At 41.1% G+C, this 22,187-nt stretch overlaps 1 protein-coding gene across 1 annotated transcript; it reads left to right on the forward strand.

Annotated features, from left to right (window-relative positions):
• The first annotated feature begins 274 nt into the window (after nt 1–274).
• Nucleotides 275–13,932, forward strand: LOC112248454 (leucine-rich repeat LGI family member 3). Its single transcript, XM_024417486.2, has 10 exons — nt 275–320; nt 2,344–2,680; nt 4,128–4,199; nt 6,666–6,737; nt 10,788–10,859; nt 10,974–11,045; nt 11,241–11,410; nt 11,502–11,666; nt 11,847–11,937; nt 12,515–13,932. Exons 2-10 carry the CDS (start codon nt 2,472–2,474, stop codon nt 13,242–13,244), a joined length of 1,653 nt encoding a protein of 550 aa, XP_024273254.1. The 5' UTR covers nt 275–320; nt 2,344–2,471; the 3' UTR covers nt 13,245–13,932.
• The last annotated feature ends 8,255 nt before the right edge of the window (nt 13,933–22,187 follow it).

Raw genomic sequence — 22,187 nt, forward strand, 5'->3', positions numbered from 1 at the left:
ATTGTGTACCATCACAATGCGTTTTTTATTGTCTACACCTGTCAAAACATGTGGGCACAATCAGAAAGTGAACAAGATCAGGACAAATGATGCATGTTAGCGCCAGGTATAAACAGGGCTTTAGACAGCTTAAACTGTGTTACAGCCCCTCTAGGTGTCGAAAGCGCTCCACAGGGATGCTGGCCCATGTTGACTCTAATGCTTCCCACAGTTGTGTCAAGTTGGCTGGATGTCCTTTGGGTGGTGGACCGTTCTTGATACACACGGGAAGCTGTTGAGCGTGAAAAACCCATCAGTGTTGCAGTTCTTGCTACAAACCGGTGAGCCTGGCACCTACTATCATACCTCGTTCAAAGGCACTTAAATATTTTGTCTTGGCCATTCACCCTCTGAATGGTTCACATACACAATCCATGTCTCAATTGTTTCAAGGCTTAAAAATATTTTTTTAACCTGTCTCCTCTATACTGATTGAAGTGGATTTAACAAGTGACATCAATAAGGGATCATAGCTTTGACCTGGATTCACCTGGTCAGTCTGTCATGGAAAGAGCAGGTGTTAGTAATGTTTTTTTCCCCTCAATGTATGCTAGATGACATGAGATATAGGGCTGGGGCAGGGAGGCAGTAGTGACTGAAAAACCTGACAGGTGTGCCATTTCATCAACTCTAAAGTATATGAATCTTCCAGGTAGACTTTAAAGGGGTAAACAAATATTTTTATGAAGATGTAATTTGTAGTAGGATGTCCCTTTATTTTAGGTCATACTACAAATTAATAACACACATACAAACAATACCATTGCATGCAAAGGTAGTAGATCAGTTGCTGTAAATGTTTGCTGTTTTTGCAACCTGGTCTCAGAGCCAAACGAAACATACTTTACGTATGATACCTACTAATGGTCTAGTTACTTTAGACAGAGATGAAAACAGGGAGGTCTGGGAGGATGAGTGTTAACCCTTCCAATTATTCTAAATGTAACCCAATCACCTTACATGCTACATAAATTCACCTAAACTTTGTCGTTTTGGTTACCCTAACTTTCAATGTAAATTTCCCCCATCATTTTCCTTTGTTGTTGCAGCTCAACAAGCAACCTGGTCTCAGAGACAGATGTATAATATTTTACAACTGCTATTCCATTCATAATGTAAACTAACATAACTCAATATATCATAGTAAATGGGGTGTCAGATTTACGTACACAATAATATGAATTGCCCTGAGACCACGTTGATTTAGCAGCAGTTGTAGTTAGTTGACATGGCAGTGTTTCTCGTCTTTTTCCTACCAATGTAAATGTTTCCTGATATGTACTCTGAATATTGATGCCCTATAGTTAAATTGTCCCTGGAGTGGAAATGGGATAGAATGGAGCACTGTTGAACACCACATAGAATTCCTCTATTATTGCCTGTCTGAAACAGAGCAGCGTGTTGGGACCTAGGCAACATGATAATTGTAGACAGTGCCCAGCAGACTCAAAGGTGGTTGCTATCTGTTCGTGAAAACAGTGTTGATGTGTGGGAAAGCTGGCTGTGCCTGGCACTGCAGCTCTGACTCCTCTCACGGCTGCCACCAAACTACTGGCTGCTGGAGCCACACAGCTCCATTATATGGCCAACAGCTCCACTGTGTGGGTATGCAACTCTGTTTCCCATATTTTCAGATTCTAAAGGATTCAATGGAATTCTATAGGTTCTAATATGGGTTGTTTATGCTCCGGAACATCCTCCAGATCTACACACGTTGGCCTACGTGTAAATAAAAAGTAAGAGGCCAAATGTGTTGTGCCTCCATCTGAAATCTGAACAAACTGTAAATTGCTGATTCATGTAATAGCCAGTACATGTTTTACAATACAAATGAACTTTCATATAAAAATATAACTTGGTAAAGTATTGTTTCAAAAGTCTTATTTCTGATTTTGGTGTCTGTATACTGTCAAGTTGCGAGAGAGAGAGAGCTGTGTGTGTCCGCGGCAGAGTGTGAAGATCCCAGAGCCTCCTCACCCTTCCATTCCCTCCCAGCTACTGCCCTTGTTGCTCCTCTCCTCTCCCCTCCCCCTGTCTGGCTGCCTCTCTGGCCATATCTTTAAGGCTTCTGTGAGATAGTAAATAATTCAGTCAGCGGTGCTGCGTACAGGTCCTAACGCGGGGAATTGCTGCCTCACTCCCGCAGTCTGCGCTCTGACCGCAGCTCTAGGGAGAACACACACACATCCAGGGAAGCTGCAGAGCACACACACACACACACACACAGTGAATATGCCCCCTCTCTGGCTCTGCTCTCTCACTCTCTGCTTCTCTCTCTTTTGAACTGCCTCTCCAAATCTTCAGTCATTTGATATCTCAGCATCAACACTACCACTGCTGCTGCTACAAGGTAACCAGAGAAAACCCAACTTCTTGAGGCTCAGCAGTCTTTGTCACTAGTTCCTGTCCATCTGTCCATCCAAAGAGGAAATATGCTGGATGCCGGATCGAGAAGGGTCCCGGAATGGCTGAGGCTGTTGGCTGGCCTAAGTCTGCTTCTCTGCCTGGTGGGGGAGACAGGGGCCAAGAGGGTCCCCAAAATCCCCCGCTGTCCTGTCACCTGCTCCTGCACCAAAGACAGTGCCTTCTGTGTGGATACCAAGGCTATCCCCAAGAGCTTTCCCCCTGGGATCATCTCTCTGTGAGTACAACATTGATCACTCTGTCTGTTCCTGTATACTCTCTCTGCTTTTTGGTCTATTCCTTACATTTCATTCCAAAATTATAAAACCAGCTGTTGATAATGTACATAAAGACTTACTAGATGGAAGATCTGATGTCATGCATGGTTTTTACAGATTACTTAATAATTCATGGACTAGCCTGTTGACCTTACATTAGGCTACACTTTTACAACAAGGTCATTTGGGCTTTTACAATATATTCTACTGTGTCTGGTTTCCAAAAGCTTATACTGTATAAAATCACTGATCCTTTTTTTGTAACTTCTTAAGTTATACCACTGTTATCTTTTCTAAACAACAGTGAACTGTGTCTCTGAAAATGCCATTATCAAGAGAGCAAGATGGTGTTTGAGCTCCTCAAGAACGTGTGTCTGATTTTAAAGAGACTTAAGAGAAAGAAAGGAGCAGGTTCACCATGGCTTGTGTGTTTTGATGGACAGGGCTAGGTCAGCCACGACATGCTAATGAAATATGACAAATGGGCACTTTGTGTCCCTGTGCCTCAGTCTCTCCTCATCCTTGGACAGAAGTCAGGGAGAGCTAGCAGAAATTAGACTACATTGATTGGAGTAGAGCAATGGGATGTGCCTTAGCCCTCCTGGGACTTACAACAGATTCACAGCAAAAGACATGCATGTCCTACAAGGGAGAGTAACCTTACAAAGGTTAGATAAATAGTGCACAGTAATTGGAATGACAATAATGTAATAGATTCTGTAGCATAGGACTCAGTATGGTTACATTTTAGTTATATGTTTACTTTGATTTTAGTTGATATTGACTCAATGTATTATCTTTCTGTAATTGAACATAATGTTCTTGTATTTAAAGAGCTTGGGGAATTGAAGAGCACAAGCACTACAAGGTGGAGGTAGCCTCAATTTTAAAGTGATGAATACAGGAACCTGTGAATAAAGAAACTGTGTGTCCTAGTTTCAAAAGATTTCGCCCTCCTTGAAATTCAAATGGTAATACAGATTGAGCCGCATGAGCTCCTGGTAAAACATGCCGTTCTGCATGTTTAGTTCTGTCAATAGATTGACTGTGCCTGGGGACTAGGGAGGACATCCCCTTGCAGTCTCTGTCCACTCATATTGATTAGGTGGGATGCAGCACCAACATCCATCAGGCCCTAACAATTCTTATTTCTCCCCTTCAAATGTACAAAAACTAAAAGTCTGTGACCAGAATTTTTTAAACCAAAAGCTATGCTCATAAACATGTTATTCTCATGAATACATCACAAAAACATATGTGGCTGACTGGCAACATATACACATTTAGCGTGGAACAACAAGCCCTTGTGCACAATGGGGGTTGGATTTTATATGATAAGCATGATGACATTGACTTAATGTTAGTTGATAGAGCCTGGATGATAAGTTGATTGTCTGTACTTCTCAGGACAATGGTGAATGCAGCCTTCACTACAATCCCAGAGGGAGCCTTCTCCCACCTGCACCTGCTGCAGTTCCTGTGAGTATTCATGCATGTCCCATCATTCTATCCTCACCCTTACTGTCTGAGGTAGAGGAATTAGAGCAGTCTCAACTTAACTTCTGTGGCTTGGGTCAATGAAAATGCTAAACATGTTCTCTCCAAAACACATCTTCTGTACAACAACAAAAATTCAGCTTGACCAATCTCGTTGGTTGTTTTGGAGGCAAATCAGGATAATAGATGTTGGAGGGCTAAACATATACAGTTCATTCAGAAAGTATTCATACCCCTTGACTTACTCCACTGTTTGTTGTGTTACAGTCTGTATTCAAAATTGAATAAATCAAGAAAAATCTCACCCATCACCACACAATACCACACAATGACAAAGTCAAAACATGCTTGTAGACATTGTAGCATATGTTTTGAAAATTATATAGAAAGATCTAATTTACATAAGTTTTCACACCCCTGAGTCAATATTTTGTAGAAGCACCGTAGGTGGCGATTACAGCTGTGCGTCTTTTTTTGGTAAATCTTAGAGCTTTGCACACTTGGATTGTAAAATATTTAAGTCATTATTCTTTTTAAAATGGTTCAAGATCTGTCAAGTTGCTAGAAAGCCATTTTCAAGTCTTGCCATAGATTTTCAATTAGGCCACTGGAATATTCAATGTCATCTTGGTAAGCAACTCCAGTGTAGATTTGGCCTTGTGCTTTAGGTTATTGTCCTGCTGAAAGGGGAATTCATCTCCCAGTGTCTGTTGGAAAGCAGACTGAAACACGATTTTCTCTAGCATTTTGTCTGTGCTTATAGCTGTTCCATTTATTTTCATCCTATTTCCATTTTATTCAACCTTAATCCTTGGCAATGACAAGCATACCCAAAACATGATGCAGCCACCACCATGCTTGAAAATATGACGAGTGGTTCTTAGTAATGTGTTGTGTTGTGTTGGATTTATCGCAAACATAACACTTTGTATTCAAGGCAAAAAAGTGTATTTCTTTGCAACTTTTTTTGCAGTAATATTTAAGTGCCTTGTTGCAAACAGGATGCATGTTTTAGAATATTTGTATTCTGTACAGGCTTCCTTCTTTCACTCTGTGGAGTAACTACAATGTTGTTGATCTATCCTCAGTTTTCTCATATCACAACCATTAAACTGACAATTGGCCTTATGGTGAAATCCCTGAGCAGTTTCCTTCCTCTCCGGAAACTGAGTTAGGAAGGATGCCTTTATCAGTGGAGGCTGCTGAAGGGAGGATGGCACACTAATGTCTGGAATGGAATGGCATCAAACACATAGAAACCACATGTTTGTTTTTGATACCATTCCACCCATCCTGCTCCAACCATTACCAGGAGCCCGTCCTCCCCAATTAAGGTGCCACCAACCTCCTGTGTCCTGTATCTTTGTAGTGACTGTGTGTCCATCCAAAGCCAAATTAATAACTTTGCCGTGCTCAAATGGATGTTCAGTGTCTGCTTTTTTATTTTTTACACATCTACCAATCGGTACCCTTCTTTGCAAGCCATTGAAAAACCTCCCTGGTCTTTGTGGTTGAATCTGTGCTTGAAATGTACTACTCAATTGAGGGACCTTACAGATAATTGTATGTGTAGGGTGCAGAGATAGGGTAGTCATTAAAAAATAATGTTAACCACTTATTAAACACGGAATGAGTCCATTCAACTTACTATGCGATATGTAAAACACATGTTTACTCCTGAACTTATTTAGGCTTGCCATAATAAAGGAGTTGAATAATTGTCTTGAGTTGATATTTCAGCTTTACATTTTCTATTAATTGTAAAAAAAAATCAACAAAATTCCACTTTGAAATTATGGGTTATTCAGTGACACAAAATATACATTGAATCAATGTTTTATTCAGGATGTAAAACAAAATATGGAAAAAGTTAACTTAAGAGGTGTGAATACTTTCTGAAAGGAACTGAAATTACATAAGATGTACAAGTTGTGAAGTAACATTTGTTCAACAATACAATCACTATAAATCTCTTGAAATATACTGTTATTGAAAACAGTGGTGACATGGCATTAGTGAGTAAAGTGGCTCTGTATCAGTGTCATCACCCATGACTGACTCCCTTCAGTTCTCTTCTATTTAAACAATGGCTTATCTGTCTACGCAGATTCAATGGAGTGTGTGTGTTAAGATTAAGTGGTTTCAGTTCATATTAAGGCCGACCCATACTATGTATATTGAATACTTGATCACTGCCTTTAAATTTAGTAATTCTTCCTATGTCCACTCCACACAAATTCAAGTGATTTATTTTTTACTGGAGGAGATGCTTTGTACACTAATTGTGTCCATTTGCAATCAAGTGTAAATAAATACACATTTACAGTACCAGTATTGAGTAAGATGTCTTCTAACCTCTCCAGCAGTATTTTTCTGGACATTAAATGGAAAGTGAAACATTTAATTCCAGTATTTTGTAAACCTCTCCCTTTCTCTACATTTCTGCAGTCTTCTGAACTCCAATACCTTCACTGTGGTGGCTGATGATGCCTTTGCAGGTCTGGCACACCTGCAGTACCTGTAAGTGTCCCACTTTGTGCCTTCATTCAGTCACACACACACACACACACACAAACACACACAAACACACACACACACACACACACACACACACACACACACACACACACACACACACACACACACACACACACACACACACACACACACACACACACACACACACACACACACACACACACACACACACACACACACACACACACACACACACACACACACACACACACACACACACACACACACACACACACACACACACACACACACACACACACACACACACACACACACACACACACACACACACACACACATACACACATACATTTGAAGTCGGAAGTTTACATACACGTACGATGGAGTCATTCAAATTCATTTTTCAACCACTCCACAAATTTCTTGTTAACAAACTACAGTTTTGGCAATTCGGTTAGGGCATCTACTTTGTGCATGACACAAGTAATTGTTCCAACAATTGTTTACAGACAGAATATTTCACTTATAATTCACTGTATCACAATTCTAGTGGGTCAGAAGTTTACAGACATTAAGTTGACTGTGCCTTTAAATAGCTTGGAAAATTCCAGAAAATTATGTCATGGCTTTAGAAGCTTCTGATCATCATTTGAGTCAATTGGAGGTGTACAGTGGGGCAAAAAAGTATTTAGTCAGCCACCAATTGTGCAAGTTCTCCCACTTAAAAAGATGAGAGAGGCCTGTAATTTTCATCATAGGTACACTTCAACTATGACAGACAAAATTAGGAAAAAAATCCAGAAAATCACATTGTAGGATTTTTAATGAATTTATTTGCAAATGATGGTGGAAAATAAGTATTTGGTCAATAACAAAGTTTCTCTCAATACTTTGTTATATACCCTTTCTTGGCAATGACAGAGGTCAAACGTTTTCTGTAAATCTTCACAAGGTTTTCACACACTGTTGCTGGTATTTTGGCCCATTCCTCCATGCAGATCTCCTCTAGAGCAGTGATGTTTTGGGGCTGTTGCTGGGCAACACGGACTTTCAACTCCCTCCAAAGATTTTCTATGGGGTTGAGATCTGGAGACTGGCTAGGCCACTGCAGGACCTTGAAATGCTTCTTACGAAGCCACTCCTTCGTTGCCCGGGCGGTGTGTTGGGATCATTGTCATGCTGAAAGACCCAGCCACGTTTCATCTTTAATGCCCTTGCTGATGGAAGGAGGTTTTCACTCAAAATCTCACGATACATGGCCCCATTCATTCTTTCCTTTACACGGATCAGTCGTCCTGGTCCCTTTGCAGAAAAACAGCCCCAAAGCATGATGTTTCCACCCCCATGCTTCACAGTAGGTATGGTGTTCTTTGGATGCAACTCAGCATTCTTTGTCCTCCAAACACAACGAGTTGAGTTTTTACCAAAATATGACATATGACATTCTCCCAATCTTCTTCTGGATCATCCAAACTTCAGACGGGCCTGGACATGTACTGGCTTAAGCAGAGGGGCACGTCTGGCACTGCAGGATTTGAGTCCCCGGCGGCGTAGTGTGTTACTGATGGTAGGCTTTGTTACTTTGGTCCCAGCTCTCTGCAGGTCATTCACCAGGTCCCCTGTGTGGTTCTGGGATTTTTGCTCACCGTTCTTGTGATCATTTTGACCCCACGGGGTGAGATCTTGCGTGGAGCCCCAGATCGAGGGAGATTATCAGTGGTCTTGTATGTCTTCCATTTCCTAATAATTGCTCCCACAGTTGATTTCTTCAAACCAAGCTGCTTACCTATTGCAGATTCAGTCTTCCCAGCCTGGTGCAGGTCTACAATTTTGTTTCTGGTGTCCTTTGACAGCCCTTTGGTCTTGGCCATAGTGGAGTTTGGAGTGTGACTGTTTGAGGTTGTGGACAGATGTCTTTTATATTGATAACAAGTTCAAACAGGTGCCAATAATACAGGTAACGAGTGGAGGACAGAGGAGCCGCTTAAAGAAGAAGTTACAGGTCTGTGAGAGCCAGAAATCTTGCTTGTTTGTAGGTGACCAAATACTTATTTTCCACCATAATTTGCAAATAAATTCATTAAAAATCCTACACTGTGATTTTCTGGATTTTTTTTCTCATTTTGTCTGTCATAGTTGAAGTGTACTTATGATGAAAATTACAGGCCTCTCTCATTTTTTAAGTGGGAGAACTTGCACAATTGCTGGCTGACTAAATACTTTTTTGCCTCACTGTACCTGTGGATGTATTTCAAGGCCTACCTTCAGACGCAGTGTCTCTTTGCTTGACATCATGGGAAAATAAAATAAAAATCAGCCAAGAACTCAGAAAAAAAATTGTAGACCTCCACAAGTCTGGTTCATCCTTTTGAGCAATTTCCAAATGCCTGAAGGTACCACGTTCATCTGTACAAACAATAGTACGCAAGTATAAACACCATGGGACCACGCAGCCGTCATACCGCTCAGGAAGGAGCTTGTGTTTTTGGCTAAGGTGTATGTAAACTTCCAACTTCAACTGTATATGCTCAACAAACATATCTGAAAGAATGAGGAAGTGGTGTTACAATGAAAGATTACTATGGTGTCCAGTCCTCAGCCAAACAAGGAAAGCTCAAGTAACATTGAATATTGAACCTCCTCCTACCAGAGACTAGTCTTCCTTCCTTTGTGTGGCCTGATAAAGCTGAGCATGCTGTTTTGTTAATTGACAGGAAGTTGGCCACCAGGAAATATTAAGTTGCTGATGCCATCGCATTTGCTGCTTTCCATGTAAGCAATGCATTAGGCTCCATAAAGTGATTGTGTGGCTCTGGCTGCAGCCCAGCCCCAGGGCTCTGCAGCACCCAGCCAGCTCTACCCGAGGTGGCTCCTCACTGTGAATGCTAATGAACTCATATCTTCATATTCAGTGCTGCTCCAAATGGGAGACTGACTGCAGGCTGGCTGAGCTCACACAGTGTAGCCCTGGGATGCCTCACACATCCAGAATGAAGACAGAGAATGCACCTGTAGCCAATTGTCACTTGTGGTTATCTTTCATCATTCCATTAACTAAAATTATAGATTCATCATCCTAAAATAAGGAGATGTTGGTGATACGATGAGAAATTCTCATGTGTGCATTGTTTTGTAGAGATTAATTGTGGTTGTCATTTGTGTATTACAGGTAGTTCACAGAGCTATGTTTGCATTAGTAACTTAAGCCAAATATTGTCCAATCGACAACTTGTTTGATAGTTGGCAACATTTGCACAGTAACATTCTTTTAGTTTCTAAGTGGCTCAGTTCAATGTCCAAACAGCTGAACTTTGATACAGGGCTCAGACTATATTTATTCCTGAACCCATGTAGAGGCACCCTACTAACTATCTGATGACAGGGCAGTTTTGCCTATAAGTCATTTCTCGATTTTAAGTATACCCAAGAGACGTACACCTGCTACGTTACCTCCATTAGAAAAATGTGAGCGGATGATTAATGGTTGTTTTGGACGCTTTGCACCACAGCCAGTAAAAGATTCCCTCCCCCTCTTTTCCTTACAACTTGGCTTATCCTCAAGGTTAGTCCCGCTCTTACTGCAGACAGTCCAGCCAGCAGACAGGTCCGTTCCCATTATAGCTGCTTAAGATTCAGGAAGCATTCCCTGGAAGCTAAATGAAATCTCTCAAAGTTTGCAGGACATGTTCCCCTTAGGAACAGGCTTTTGAAGTAAATAAATAAGGGAAAGACGGAGACACAGTCAGGTTCAATAAGACAAATATCACACTCTGAATATGGAAAACAAGGCTGTGTACTGTCCATGAGTGACATGGCAATGTATTTAAATGGTCTTGATTGAATTACAGTACCAGTCAAAAGTTTGGACACACAGATTCATTCAAGGGGTTTTCTTTATTTTTTTTTACTGTTTTCTACATTGTAGAATAATAGTGAAGACATCAAAACTATGAAAAAAACACATGGAATTATAAACAGACTGGTACTGTATATTAGCAAATGACCCCCAGTTCTACCACAAAGCATGTTTTCTATTATAAGTATCTTGATTATCATGATTGCTTTCATCAGATTTGTAGAGAACAATGACGTCCAAGCCCTGTCAAAGCATACCTTCAGAGGGCTTAAATCCTTGACTCACCTGTGAGTATATCTTCTGACTTTTTCTCTGTAAATATCAATGGAAGAATACTTGTTACGTATTGCATGGACATGTTATGATTATTATATATTTTATCTTATCTCTGTCCCTTGTAGTTCTCTGTCAAATAATAACCTGCAGTTCCTTCCACGAGAACTCTTCAAATATCTTGATATTTTGACAGACTTGTAAGTACACTACTTTTTGAAAGGGACACGTTAGCCTTATCATAGGTTTCATCTTGTGATATGTTTTTGAAGTAACTAAGTTATCACCATGTTATTACAACTTTATTCAGCGCTGTAATTGAAAATGCGCTACCAAGAATCCTTACGAGACAGTTTTGTAAGAACTGTCATTCTATTGTTCTATGTGTTACCCAGAGACCTGCGGGGTAACTCATTCCGCTGTGACTGTAAAATCAAGTGGCTGGTGGACTGGATGGAGAAGACCAACACCTCTGTCCCTGCCATCTACTGTGCCAGCCCATTTGAGTTCCAAGGTCGCAGAATCCATGATCTCACCCCACGAGACTTCAACTGTATCAGTGCAGGTTTGCCCCAAATCATCTTGAAATTAATTTCACAGTCAGCAAGGCACTTAATTGATAGATTGATAATCCTCATCTCTCTCTTCCCCTGTAGACTTTGCCGTTTATGAGACTTTTCCCTTCCAGTCTGTGTCAGTGGAGTCCTATGAATTCAACAACAATCAGTTTGTGGCCTTCGCCCAGCCTGATACTGGGTTCTGTACACTGTTTGTATGGGATCATGTGGAAATGGTCTTCCGGATGTACCATAATATAACAGGTTAGTTTCTTCTTTGACTTAAGCCTTTTTTAATATAACAAATCATGCCACAAGACAACCAATGCATTCAACTGTTATCACTTAGTTATAGACCAAGGGATTTTACATTGTATCTTTAAGTACACAGAGGAAACTGAATTCAGCTAAACCTGCTGCTTTCTGCTTCTTTGTTTCTCCTAGCTCGCTCCGCTGTCTACTGCAAGCCTGTGGTCATAAACAACACTCTTTACATGGTTGTGGCTCAACTTTTTGGAGGATCCCACATCTACAAGTGAGACTTATTCCAATTCTTTATCAAAGGCTAAATGTAATTGATTTGTTAATTTTCTTAGCCATTGGCGCTTTTCCATTAAGACTTACCCACACACCAGCGGGCCACCAGTGTTTTATGTTAATGTAAGCTCTGGTGTAATTGTGTTTCCATCAGAGTATGACACTTAAGACTTTCCACTGGGCACAGACGTCAATTCAACGTTGGTTCAACGTAATTTCATTGAAATTACGTGAAAACATAGTTGATTCAACCAGTGGCGAGCACAATCAACAACTTATGCATAATTCAAGACTGTTGATTTGTGAGGTGTTAAAGTTCACAGTTATCAAGTGTTATGTAAATGACAGCTGAAAAGTACCAGCCGCCTGGCTTGGCCCCAAGTTAGAACAGGTCTGCCAGAGCCATGGCCCAGTGAGGCACAGGTGCCAGCCTTTGTAGATAGAAGCAGAAAAGTCTGAACCTTTTGGGTAAAAAACTGGGGTAAATCCTTATTGAAAATGTGCCAAAATTGTGTTACGATTAGATGTTTGTGATGATGATTTTGGGATGGCTGACCTGGTTGACACCTTTTCAGGTGGGAAGAGGACCCACAGCGATTTGTGAAGATTCAGGACATTGACACCACACGTGTGAGGAAACCCAACTTTGTTGAGACCTTCCAGCTGGATGATGAGTGGTACTTTGCCGTGGCAGACAGTTCCAAGGCAGGCTCTACGAGCATATACCGCTGGAACAGCAACGGTTTCTACTCCCACCAATCCCTTCATCCCTGGCATCGTGACACCCATGTGGAGTTCCTAGATGTGGAAGGGAAGCAGCGTCTCATTCTCTCCAGTGCCTCTCAGCCCCCAGTGGTTTACCAGTGGAACCGCAGCCTGCGCCAGTTTGCCTTTCATTCCCAAATCACTGAGACTTTCGACGTGCAGATGGTCAAGCATTTCTGGGTGCGCAACGTTCTCTACCTTTGCCTTACACGCTTCATTGGTGACTCCAAGATTCTCCGATGGGAGGGGCAGCGCTATGTTGAGATTCAGACCCTGCCCTCACGTGGCTCCATGGCTGTGTATCCATTCACTGTGGGCCCCCGCCAGTATCTTCTCCTAGGGAGTGATTTCTCCTTCTCTCGAGTTTACCTGTGGGATGACCTCACCCAGCGCTTCCAGCCCTTCCAGGAGCTCAACATGAGAGCACCCCGGGCCTTCAGCTTGGTGTCTGTGGACAACAAAGACATGCTGCTGGCAGCCAGCTTTAAAGGCAACACCCTAGCCTACCAGCACCTAATAGTGGATCTCAGTGCCAAATAGACCAATCCAGCTGAATCTACAGTATGAGACCATTCATTAATCTGTGCTGTTCTTGTGGAGAAGCAATCTAAGCCATGCAACTAAATGCCTGTTAAATTGGCAAAACAAAATGTAATAGTACTAATGAACAGGAAATGCATGATATCTTCTGATATGTCTGAATCAATTAAAACTGGATGTGTAATGACAGAACATATCACCATAACTAGTACATCACTATGCAACATCACTACTTACTTGACCTACCATTAATTTATGCTCTGTGGAAAATATACTTGGAGGTTCCATTGCAGATATAGTACAAATATAAGTAACATCAGATTATGTGAAAAGCATGTGCATCTACTGAACTTTTCTATTGAATGTTTCAAATCCTTTAATTCATGAATATCAATATAGGAAAATAACTGTTCACATCAAATAGTTGGACATTCTATGAAATGATAGGTAAGATATTTTGTTCAAAGCAATACTGTAATCTGCATGCCATAATGTTCTCTTAACAGTAGATAATCTTTTATAAAATTGTTCTGTGTACATTTTATATTGCATCAAGGTAATAATAGCAATACGTGTTAATAAGTTTCGCTCTGTTGATCCTGAATGATACCAATATATTTTTGTTTAATTACAATGCATGTGCACATGTACAGATTTCCCTAATAAATGTTTTGTTAACTGAATAGGACTGGAAGGTTGTCAAGCTCCTGTCATCACTGTGTGTGTGTGTGTGTGTGTGTGTGTGTGTGTATTATATATATGGACACCTACTCATTCCAGGATATTTCTTTATTTTTACTATTTTCTACATTGTAGAATAATAGTGAAGACATCACAACTATGAAATTACACGTATCGAATCATGTAGTAACAAAAAAAGGGTTCAATAAATCAAAATATATTTGAGATTCTTCAAAGTAGCCACCCTTTGTCTTGATGACAGCACACTCTTGGCATTCAAGCTTTGGACTGGTACTGTATATATATTTTTTAAATATCTACAAGCCTGTTTTTGCTTTGTCATTTTGGAGTATTGTGTGTAGATTGATGAGGCGGGAAAAAACAATTCAATCCATTTGAGTAAGGCTGGAACATAACAATGTGGAAAAAGTCAAGGGGTCTGAATACTTTCCGAATGCACTGTACAATACTGTTCATTGCCTTACATTTGTTTTGGACTTAGGGACTGTAAAGAGACCCCTTGTGGCATGTCTAGTGGGGTATGTCTGTCAGAACTGTATGTTATTTTCAACAAAGTCATGTTTCTCATACAAACAAGAAGTGATGCAGTCAATCTTTCCTCTACCTTGAGCCAAGAGAAACAAATGCATCTTGTTGATATGAGTCCTCTGTGTGAATGCTACTCACATTTATATAACCAGGCAATACTCAAGATGTGATAAAACCAGAGCCTGCAGGAATTGTTTGGTTGAATGTGTTGTTGAAAAAGCAGAGCACATCTTTATCATAGTCATAATTGTCCCCATCTTTACAACAACAGAATCAATATGCTTTGACCATAACAGTTTACCTTCTAAGGTAAAAACCAATAAGTTTAGTCTCCTCTACTTGCTCAACAGCTACATTAATCATTATCATACTCAGCTGAGGCCAATACTTATGGAATTATTTGTACCAAATACAATGCTTGTGATTTTGGTGCATGCATCAAGTGCAGCGCCTGGATGCTGCTCATTACAGGTCATTGTAAATAAGAATTTGTTCTTAATTGACTTACCTGTATAAATAAAGGTGAAATAAAAAAATGAAATAAAAAATATCTTCATAAGAATCACTACAGAACATTTTGTATGATCTCTTATTGGCCTACACTATTTTAAGCCCAGCCTTTGGAACCCTGACTTTTCTGGATATAGCTACTATATGGTCACTACATCCAATTGGTGTGGACATCGCTTTAGAACAAAGTTCTCCAGCATTAGTCACATTTATGTCAAAAATAAAATAACTTGTTTCAACATTATTCTTCGAATAGCCTATACCGGTATATACACATTGTTAGTAGGATATTATGAGTGTTGTGATTGTATGGTTCACTACTGTATTTGACACTTACCACCATAGAAGGGGGTATAGTGTGAGCAGAGTCTGAATTACGGGGGGCCCAGGGGCGTCTCAGACCCCCTGAATGAGTCACGAGTCCCCGTAAATGCAACAAAGTTAAAAATAAAAAATTGGGGATGGGTCTCTAAATAAATACTAATTTAACTATTGGGTTGTTTCACCTCAAAAAGCACAAAGAGGATTTTGACACCCATCATCTCAGATCGTTCTGAAATCGCTTCTGTAGTTAGTAACAGATACGATTAGCATTCCTGAATTCACAATTTAAATTTATAGGATTCAGATAATGTTGTGATCTATTTATTAAACACAAGAGACCAGCAAAATGGATAAAAGTGTGGCGGTATTGCAGGAACTGTGGCAGCTAGTGGTCAAAACCTGCTACTTTCACACTACTTTATGGTACGTAAATAATGCAAGCGACTTCCAATTACTAATTTCTCAGAACAGGGGGAAAAAACATAACCAGATTCATAGGGAATACATTACATCGTATGGAGAAGCAATACTCCAAGCCGCAGCTTCTTACTACTTGTCAAACAGAGAACTGAAACTGTATACTGGTTGTTGGAATGGAATGGAATGAGTTGTGCAGGGAGCTTACTGGCATTTGACAAAAAAAAATGTATTCCTCATGTCTTACTCATTGGTAGGAAAAGGTTTGGTCCAAATCGGATATTTGGTACTATATTTATTGAATATGATCTGAATCCTAAAAACAAAATTTAAAAATGGCAAAATTGGGTGTAATCAATCTCTGGAATACATTTTAATTTCAACAAAATTATGTTTCAGGAATGCCAATCTTGTTTGTAACTACAGAAACAATTGCAAAACAATCTGAGATGGTGGGTGTCATGGCTTGCTGAAATTACATGGAACAACTCCATGCTCCTACATGTTTAAAATGCAATTTGTATGGCTACAGTGGTAAATTAGTGCCTGTCATACGTGTTACCCTGAATCAACAACATAAGTGTTCATTAGTATTACAGGGCTCCAGAGTAACATTTTCCCCTGGTGTCACTAACTTTTACAGTTGGTAGCACCAGCCCATAATTTGGTTGGATGGACCAAAGCATGAGTAATGATCTTATAAAGTCATACAGAGTGCTTTATTAAGAAGTATAATAAAAATAACCTACTGAGATATTCAAGTAACAAGTGGTTTCAATTAACACGTCCAAGCAGGAATGCAAGATATGTGCAACATCATCCAGCGATTGTCATTAATTTTTACTATAGTTGCTATATTTCACTATCAAAATAGGACTCCAGAATTTTCTGATTTTTTTATTCAATAGAGATAAATTACATATACTGAACAAAAATATAAATGCAACAATTCCAAGGATTTTACTGAGTTACCGTACATATAACACAACAACATTATCCCGGAAACACTAGACTCACTCCAATTGGCATACTGCCCCAACAGATCCGCAGATGACGCAATCACACTCCACACTGCCCTTTCCCACCTGGACAAAGGGAACATCTATGTGAGAATGCTGTTCATTGACTACAGCTCAGCATTCCACACCATAGTGCCCACAAAGCGCATCACTAAGCTAAGGACTCTAGGACTAAACACAACCCTCTGCAACTGGATCCTGGACTTCCTGAAGTGCCACCCCCAGATGGTAAAGGTAGGCAACAACGCATCTGCCACGTTGATCCTCAACACGGGGGCCCCTCAGGGGTTCGTGCTTAGTTCCCTCCTGTGCTACTTGTTTACCCATGACTGCGTGGCCAAGCATGACTCCAACACCATCATTAAGTTTGCTGACGACACAACAATGAGACAGCCTATAGGGAGGAGATCAGAGACATGGCAGTGTGATGCCAGGACAACAATCTCTCCTTCAACGTCAGCAAGATAAAGGAGCTGATCGTGGACTACAGGAAAAGGAGGGCTGAGCATGCCTCCATTCTCATCGATGGGGCTGTAGTGGAGAGGGTCGAGAGTTTCAAGTTCCTTGGTCTCCACATCACCAACAAAGAGGGCATAACCTGAAAGGCCGCTCAGCAAGGAAGAAGCCACTGCTCCAAAACTGCCATAAAAAAGCCAGACTACAGTTTTCAACTGCACACGGGGACAAAGATCGTACTTTTTAAAGAAATGTCCTCTGGTCTGATGAAACAAAAATAGAACTGTATGGCCATAATGACCATTGTTATGTCTGGAGGAAAAGGGGGAGGCTTGCAAGCCGAAGAACACGATCCCAACTGTGAAGCACGGGGGTGGCAGCATCATGTTGTGGGGGTGCTTTGCTACAAATCAAATCAAATCAATTTATATAGCCCTTCGTACATCAGCTGATATCTCAAAGTGCTGTACAGAAACACAGCCTAAAACCCCAAACAGTAAGCAATGCAGGTGTAGAAGCACGGTGGCTAGGAAAAACTCCCTAGAAAGGCCAAAACCTAGGAAGAAACCTAGAGAGGAACCAGGCTATGTGGGGTGGCCAGTCCTCTTCTGGCTGTGCCGGGTGGAGATCATAACAGAACATGGCCAAGATGTTCAAATGTTCTTAAATGACCAGCATGGTCAAATAATAATAAGGCAGAACAGTTGAAACTGGAGCAGCAGCACGGCCAGGTGGACTGGGGACAGCAAGGAGTCATCATGTCAGGTAGTCCTGAGGCATGGTCCGAGGGCTCAGGTCCTCCGAGAGAGAGAAAGAGAGAAAGAGAAAATTAGAGAGAGCATACTTAAAATTCACACAGGACACCAGATATATCTGGAGTACTTCTCCTGTCCTAACAAACTGACCCTAGCCCCCCGACACATAAACTACTGCAGCATAAATACTGGAGGCTGAGACAGGAGGGGTTAGGAAACACTGTGGCCCCATCCGAGGACACCCCCGGACAGGGCCAAACAGGAAGGATATAACGCCACCCACTTTGCCAAAGCACAGCCCCCACACCACTAGAGGGATATCTTCAACCACCAACTTACCATCCTGAGACAAGGCCGAGTATAGCCCACAAAGATCTCCGCTATGGCACAACCCAAGGGGGGCGCCAACCCAGACAGGAAGATCACATCAGTGACTCAACCCACTCAAGTGACGCACCCCTCCTAGGGACGGTATGAAAGAGCCCCAGTAAGCCAGTGACTCAGGTTGAGACCGAGTTTGCGTCTCTTACATGGGTAGGCAGACCATTCCATAAAAATGGAGCTCTATAGGAGAAAGCCCTGCCTCCAGCTGTTTGCTTAGAAATTCTAGGGACAATTAGGAGGCCTGCTTCTTGTGACCATAGCGTACGTGTAGGTATGTACGGCAGGACCAAATCAGAGAGATCGGTAGGAGCAAGCCCATGTAGTGCTTTGTAGGTTAGCAGTAAAACCTTGAAATCAGCCCTTGCCTTGACAGGAAGCCAGTGTAGGGAGGCTAGCACTGGAGTAATATGATAAAAAATTTTGGTTCTAGTCAGGATTCTAGCCGCCGTATTTAGCACTAACTGAAGTTTATTTAGCGCTTTATCCGGGTAGCCGGAAAGTAGAGCATCATTTTTGGACAGAAAGTTTCTGATTTTTGCAATGTTACGTAGATGGAAAAAAGCTGTCCTTGAAATGGTCTTGATATGTTCTTCAAAAGAGAGATCAGGGTCCAGAGTAATGCTACAGAAGGGACTGGTGCACTTCATAAAATAGATGGCGTCATGAGGGAGGAAATTTATGTGGATATGTTTAAGCAACATCTCAAGACATCAGTCAGGAAGTTAAAGCTTGGTTGCAAATGGATCTTCCAAATGGACAATGACCCCAAGCATTCTTCCAAAGTTGTGGCAAAATGGCTTAAGGACAACAAAGTCAAGGTATTGGAGTGGCCATCACAAAGCCCTGACCTCAATCCTATCGTAAATTTGTGAGCAGAACTGAAAAAGAGTGTACGAGCAAGGAGGCCTACAAACCTGACTCAGATACACCAGCTCTTTCAGGAGGAATGGGCCAAAATTCACCCAACATATTGTGGGAAGATTGTGGAAGGCTACCCAAAACGTTTGACCCAAGTTAAACAATTTAAAAGGCAATGCTACCAAATACTAATTGAGTGTATGTAAACTTCTGACCCACTGGGAATGTGGTGAAAGAAATAAAAGCTGAAATAAATCCTTCTCTCTGCTATTATTCTGACATTTCACATTCTTAAAATAAAGTGGTGATCCTAACTGACCTAAGACATGGCATTTCTACTAGGATTAAATGTCAGGAATCGTGAAAAACTGAGTTTAAATGTATTTGGCAAAGGTGTATGTAAACTTCAGACTTCAACTGTATAATTCTGTAATGGCCTATAGTTACCTGTACTTAATCCTATAATGGCCTGTCGTAACATTATAGCCTGCTAATGGCATGTAGCAATTTTATAATTGCCTATAGTAATCTGTACATATTATTTTCTGGAAATAATGTATAGGCGAGCCACCAATATAATTGATCCAAGAAACAAGAGGGGAGGGGAAACCCTGCCTAGAGGAAAGAAGTTAGATTTGGAAACAATGGTGGAGTAAATCCGAGGGGATATGGTAATTAACATAAAGTGGAGGGACTATGACACTTGTATAAGCATGAAACTGTATAAAAGGAGTGGACTGAGACCAGCAGTTGCTCCATGGACCAACTCGGCTTGTTACTTTGTAATAAAGTCTATTTGAATTCACAGGCTCCGGTATCTGAGGGATATTATTGAACCAATATTTCCACGACACTACTTTCTGTTTATTATGTATGCATAGTCACTTCACCCCTACCTACATGTACAAATGACCTGAGAAGCCCCTGACTGAAGTGTGCAGTTCGGGGCCGGACTGAATGTGGGCGGAGTCAAACGTTGGGGCCAGGCTCAATGTGGGCGGAGTCAAACGCATTTAACCCTTCCTGTCTCCTTAAAGGTCTCCCAAGTTGAGGTAAACGTTGAAGGTATCAACGTCAAAGAAAGCAAATCTTAATCGAACCTGACCTACATGGATAAAAATGTAAACCATGGAAGTAAATGTTTTTATATGACCAACTACCGCACCGATGTTAGCATAGCGTTAATTAGCACCCATTTGCACGTGAGCTGTCCAATTGCTCACAATGAGGGAATCTTATTTGGACAAATTTGCCTACTTGAGCAGTAAGCCTAGGTTTACATGTACAGATATGTTATCGATTTGATGATTGATTTTCTGTGTTTCTTCAATGTATGACTCGTTGTGTTTGGCTGGCTCTAAATGTGTATCATTGATGCCATTCCCTTAGTCACACATTACGAGTCTACACAGTATATACCATAATGAAATCACCTGGTCCCAACATACATGGCAAGTCAAGAAAAGTCATTGTAACTTGTCCACACTGCAAACTGAAGTTAAATAAGAAAAAAATCAAAACACATTTACAAAGAAAGCATACACATTGCTTTGAAACAGTGTCCAAGGAAAACATTTTGGCCATGTGAGTGCATTGGTGAGAAATGGTTCCACTGAACTGTACCATTTGATTGTCATTCTTTTATTAAAAATTGTGCCTTGTTTACACCACAGGGCCTACCAAAGCAAGGTTTCTCAAACAACTTTTGGGTGTTTGTTTTGATGGTAAGATGCTGGCTATTCAGTATAGTGTATTAGTCCTATTTTCTGTTATAACACATGAAAAGTTATTATTATTTCTGTGCTCGCAGCCTGCAAAGCACACTATTGTTATTGTTCATACTTTTTCTTCTTTATTATTCTTGACACTTTTTGGGTCCTATTTCATACAGTTTTTACACTACATACATAATTAATACACGAACCTCCTGCAGAGCTGGATGCTGATGTGACAGAGCTGGATGCTGGATGCTGTGGGGGGGGTGTTGTCTACACCCTGAAATATATTCCTGCGGGGGGGGTATTATTTACTTTTATCATTGTTATCATAACTATCAAACTTAACGACCTACTCTTTCTTAACTTACAGTACGCTCTGTACATTGCAATGGAAGCACAGTGTGATTTCACTGGGGTATGTATAAATTATGAAATTCTCATCACTAGTGGATATGTATTTTGGGATCCCCATCCGATTGTGTGATTTTACTTTTCAAAGGAAAACATGCAGCAAATTAGGCGACGGTGGTGCCTAGTTCTCCTGCAGAACTTTCCAATTCCATAAGTCTTGAACATTCTAAAAACATTTCCTTAAAATCACTTGTTTCACTGTAGCCAGACTGACCTGAATACTACAAAAAGAAAACCAGCCCCGTCGCAGACCATGATGTCTTGCTCCCAGACAAACTAAACAACTTCTTTGCTCGCTTTGAGGACAATACAGTGCCACCGACACGGCCCGCTACCAAAACCTGCGGGCTCTCCTTCACTGCAGCCAACGTGAGTATAACATTTAAAAGTGTTAACCATCGCAAGGCTGCCGGCCCAGACGGCATCCCTAGCCGTGTCCTCAGAGCGTCGGAATCCGTGATTCCAGTTTACATAGAGTCCAATGAAGTTCTTTCAGGGCGTTCGAGGTGTTTGCTTGGGAGGGGGGGATATACACGGCTGTGATTATAATCTAAGAGGTAGATAATGCGATCGGTATTTGATTGTAAGGAATTCTAGGTCAGGTGAACAAAAGGACTTGAGTTCCTGTATGTTGTTATGATCACACCACTACTCGTTAATCATAAGGCATACACCCCTGCCCTTCTTCTTACCAGAGAGATGTTTGTTTCTGTGGGTGCGATGCGTGAACAAACCGGGTGGCTGTACCGACTCTGATAACATATCCGGAGTGAGCCATGTTTCAGTGAAACAGAGAATGTTACATTCTCTGATGTCTCTCTGGAAGGCAACCCTTGCTCGATTTTCATCTACCTTGTTGTC

The sequence above is a fragment of the Oncorhynchus tshawytscha genome, linkage group LG04 (genome assembly GCF_018296145.1).
Source record: "Oncorhynchus tshawytscha isolate Ot180627B linkage group LG04, Otsh_v2.0, whole genome shotgun sequence".
In the NCBI taxonomy this organism is placed as follows: domain Eukaryota; kingdom Metazoa; phylum Chordata; class Actinopteri; order Salmoniformes; family Salmonidae; genus Oncorhynchus; species Oncorhynchus tshawytscha.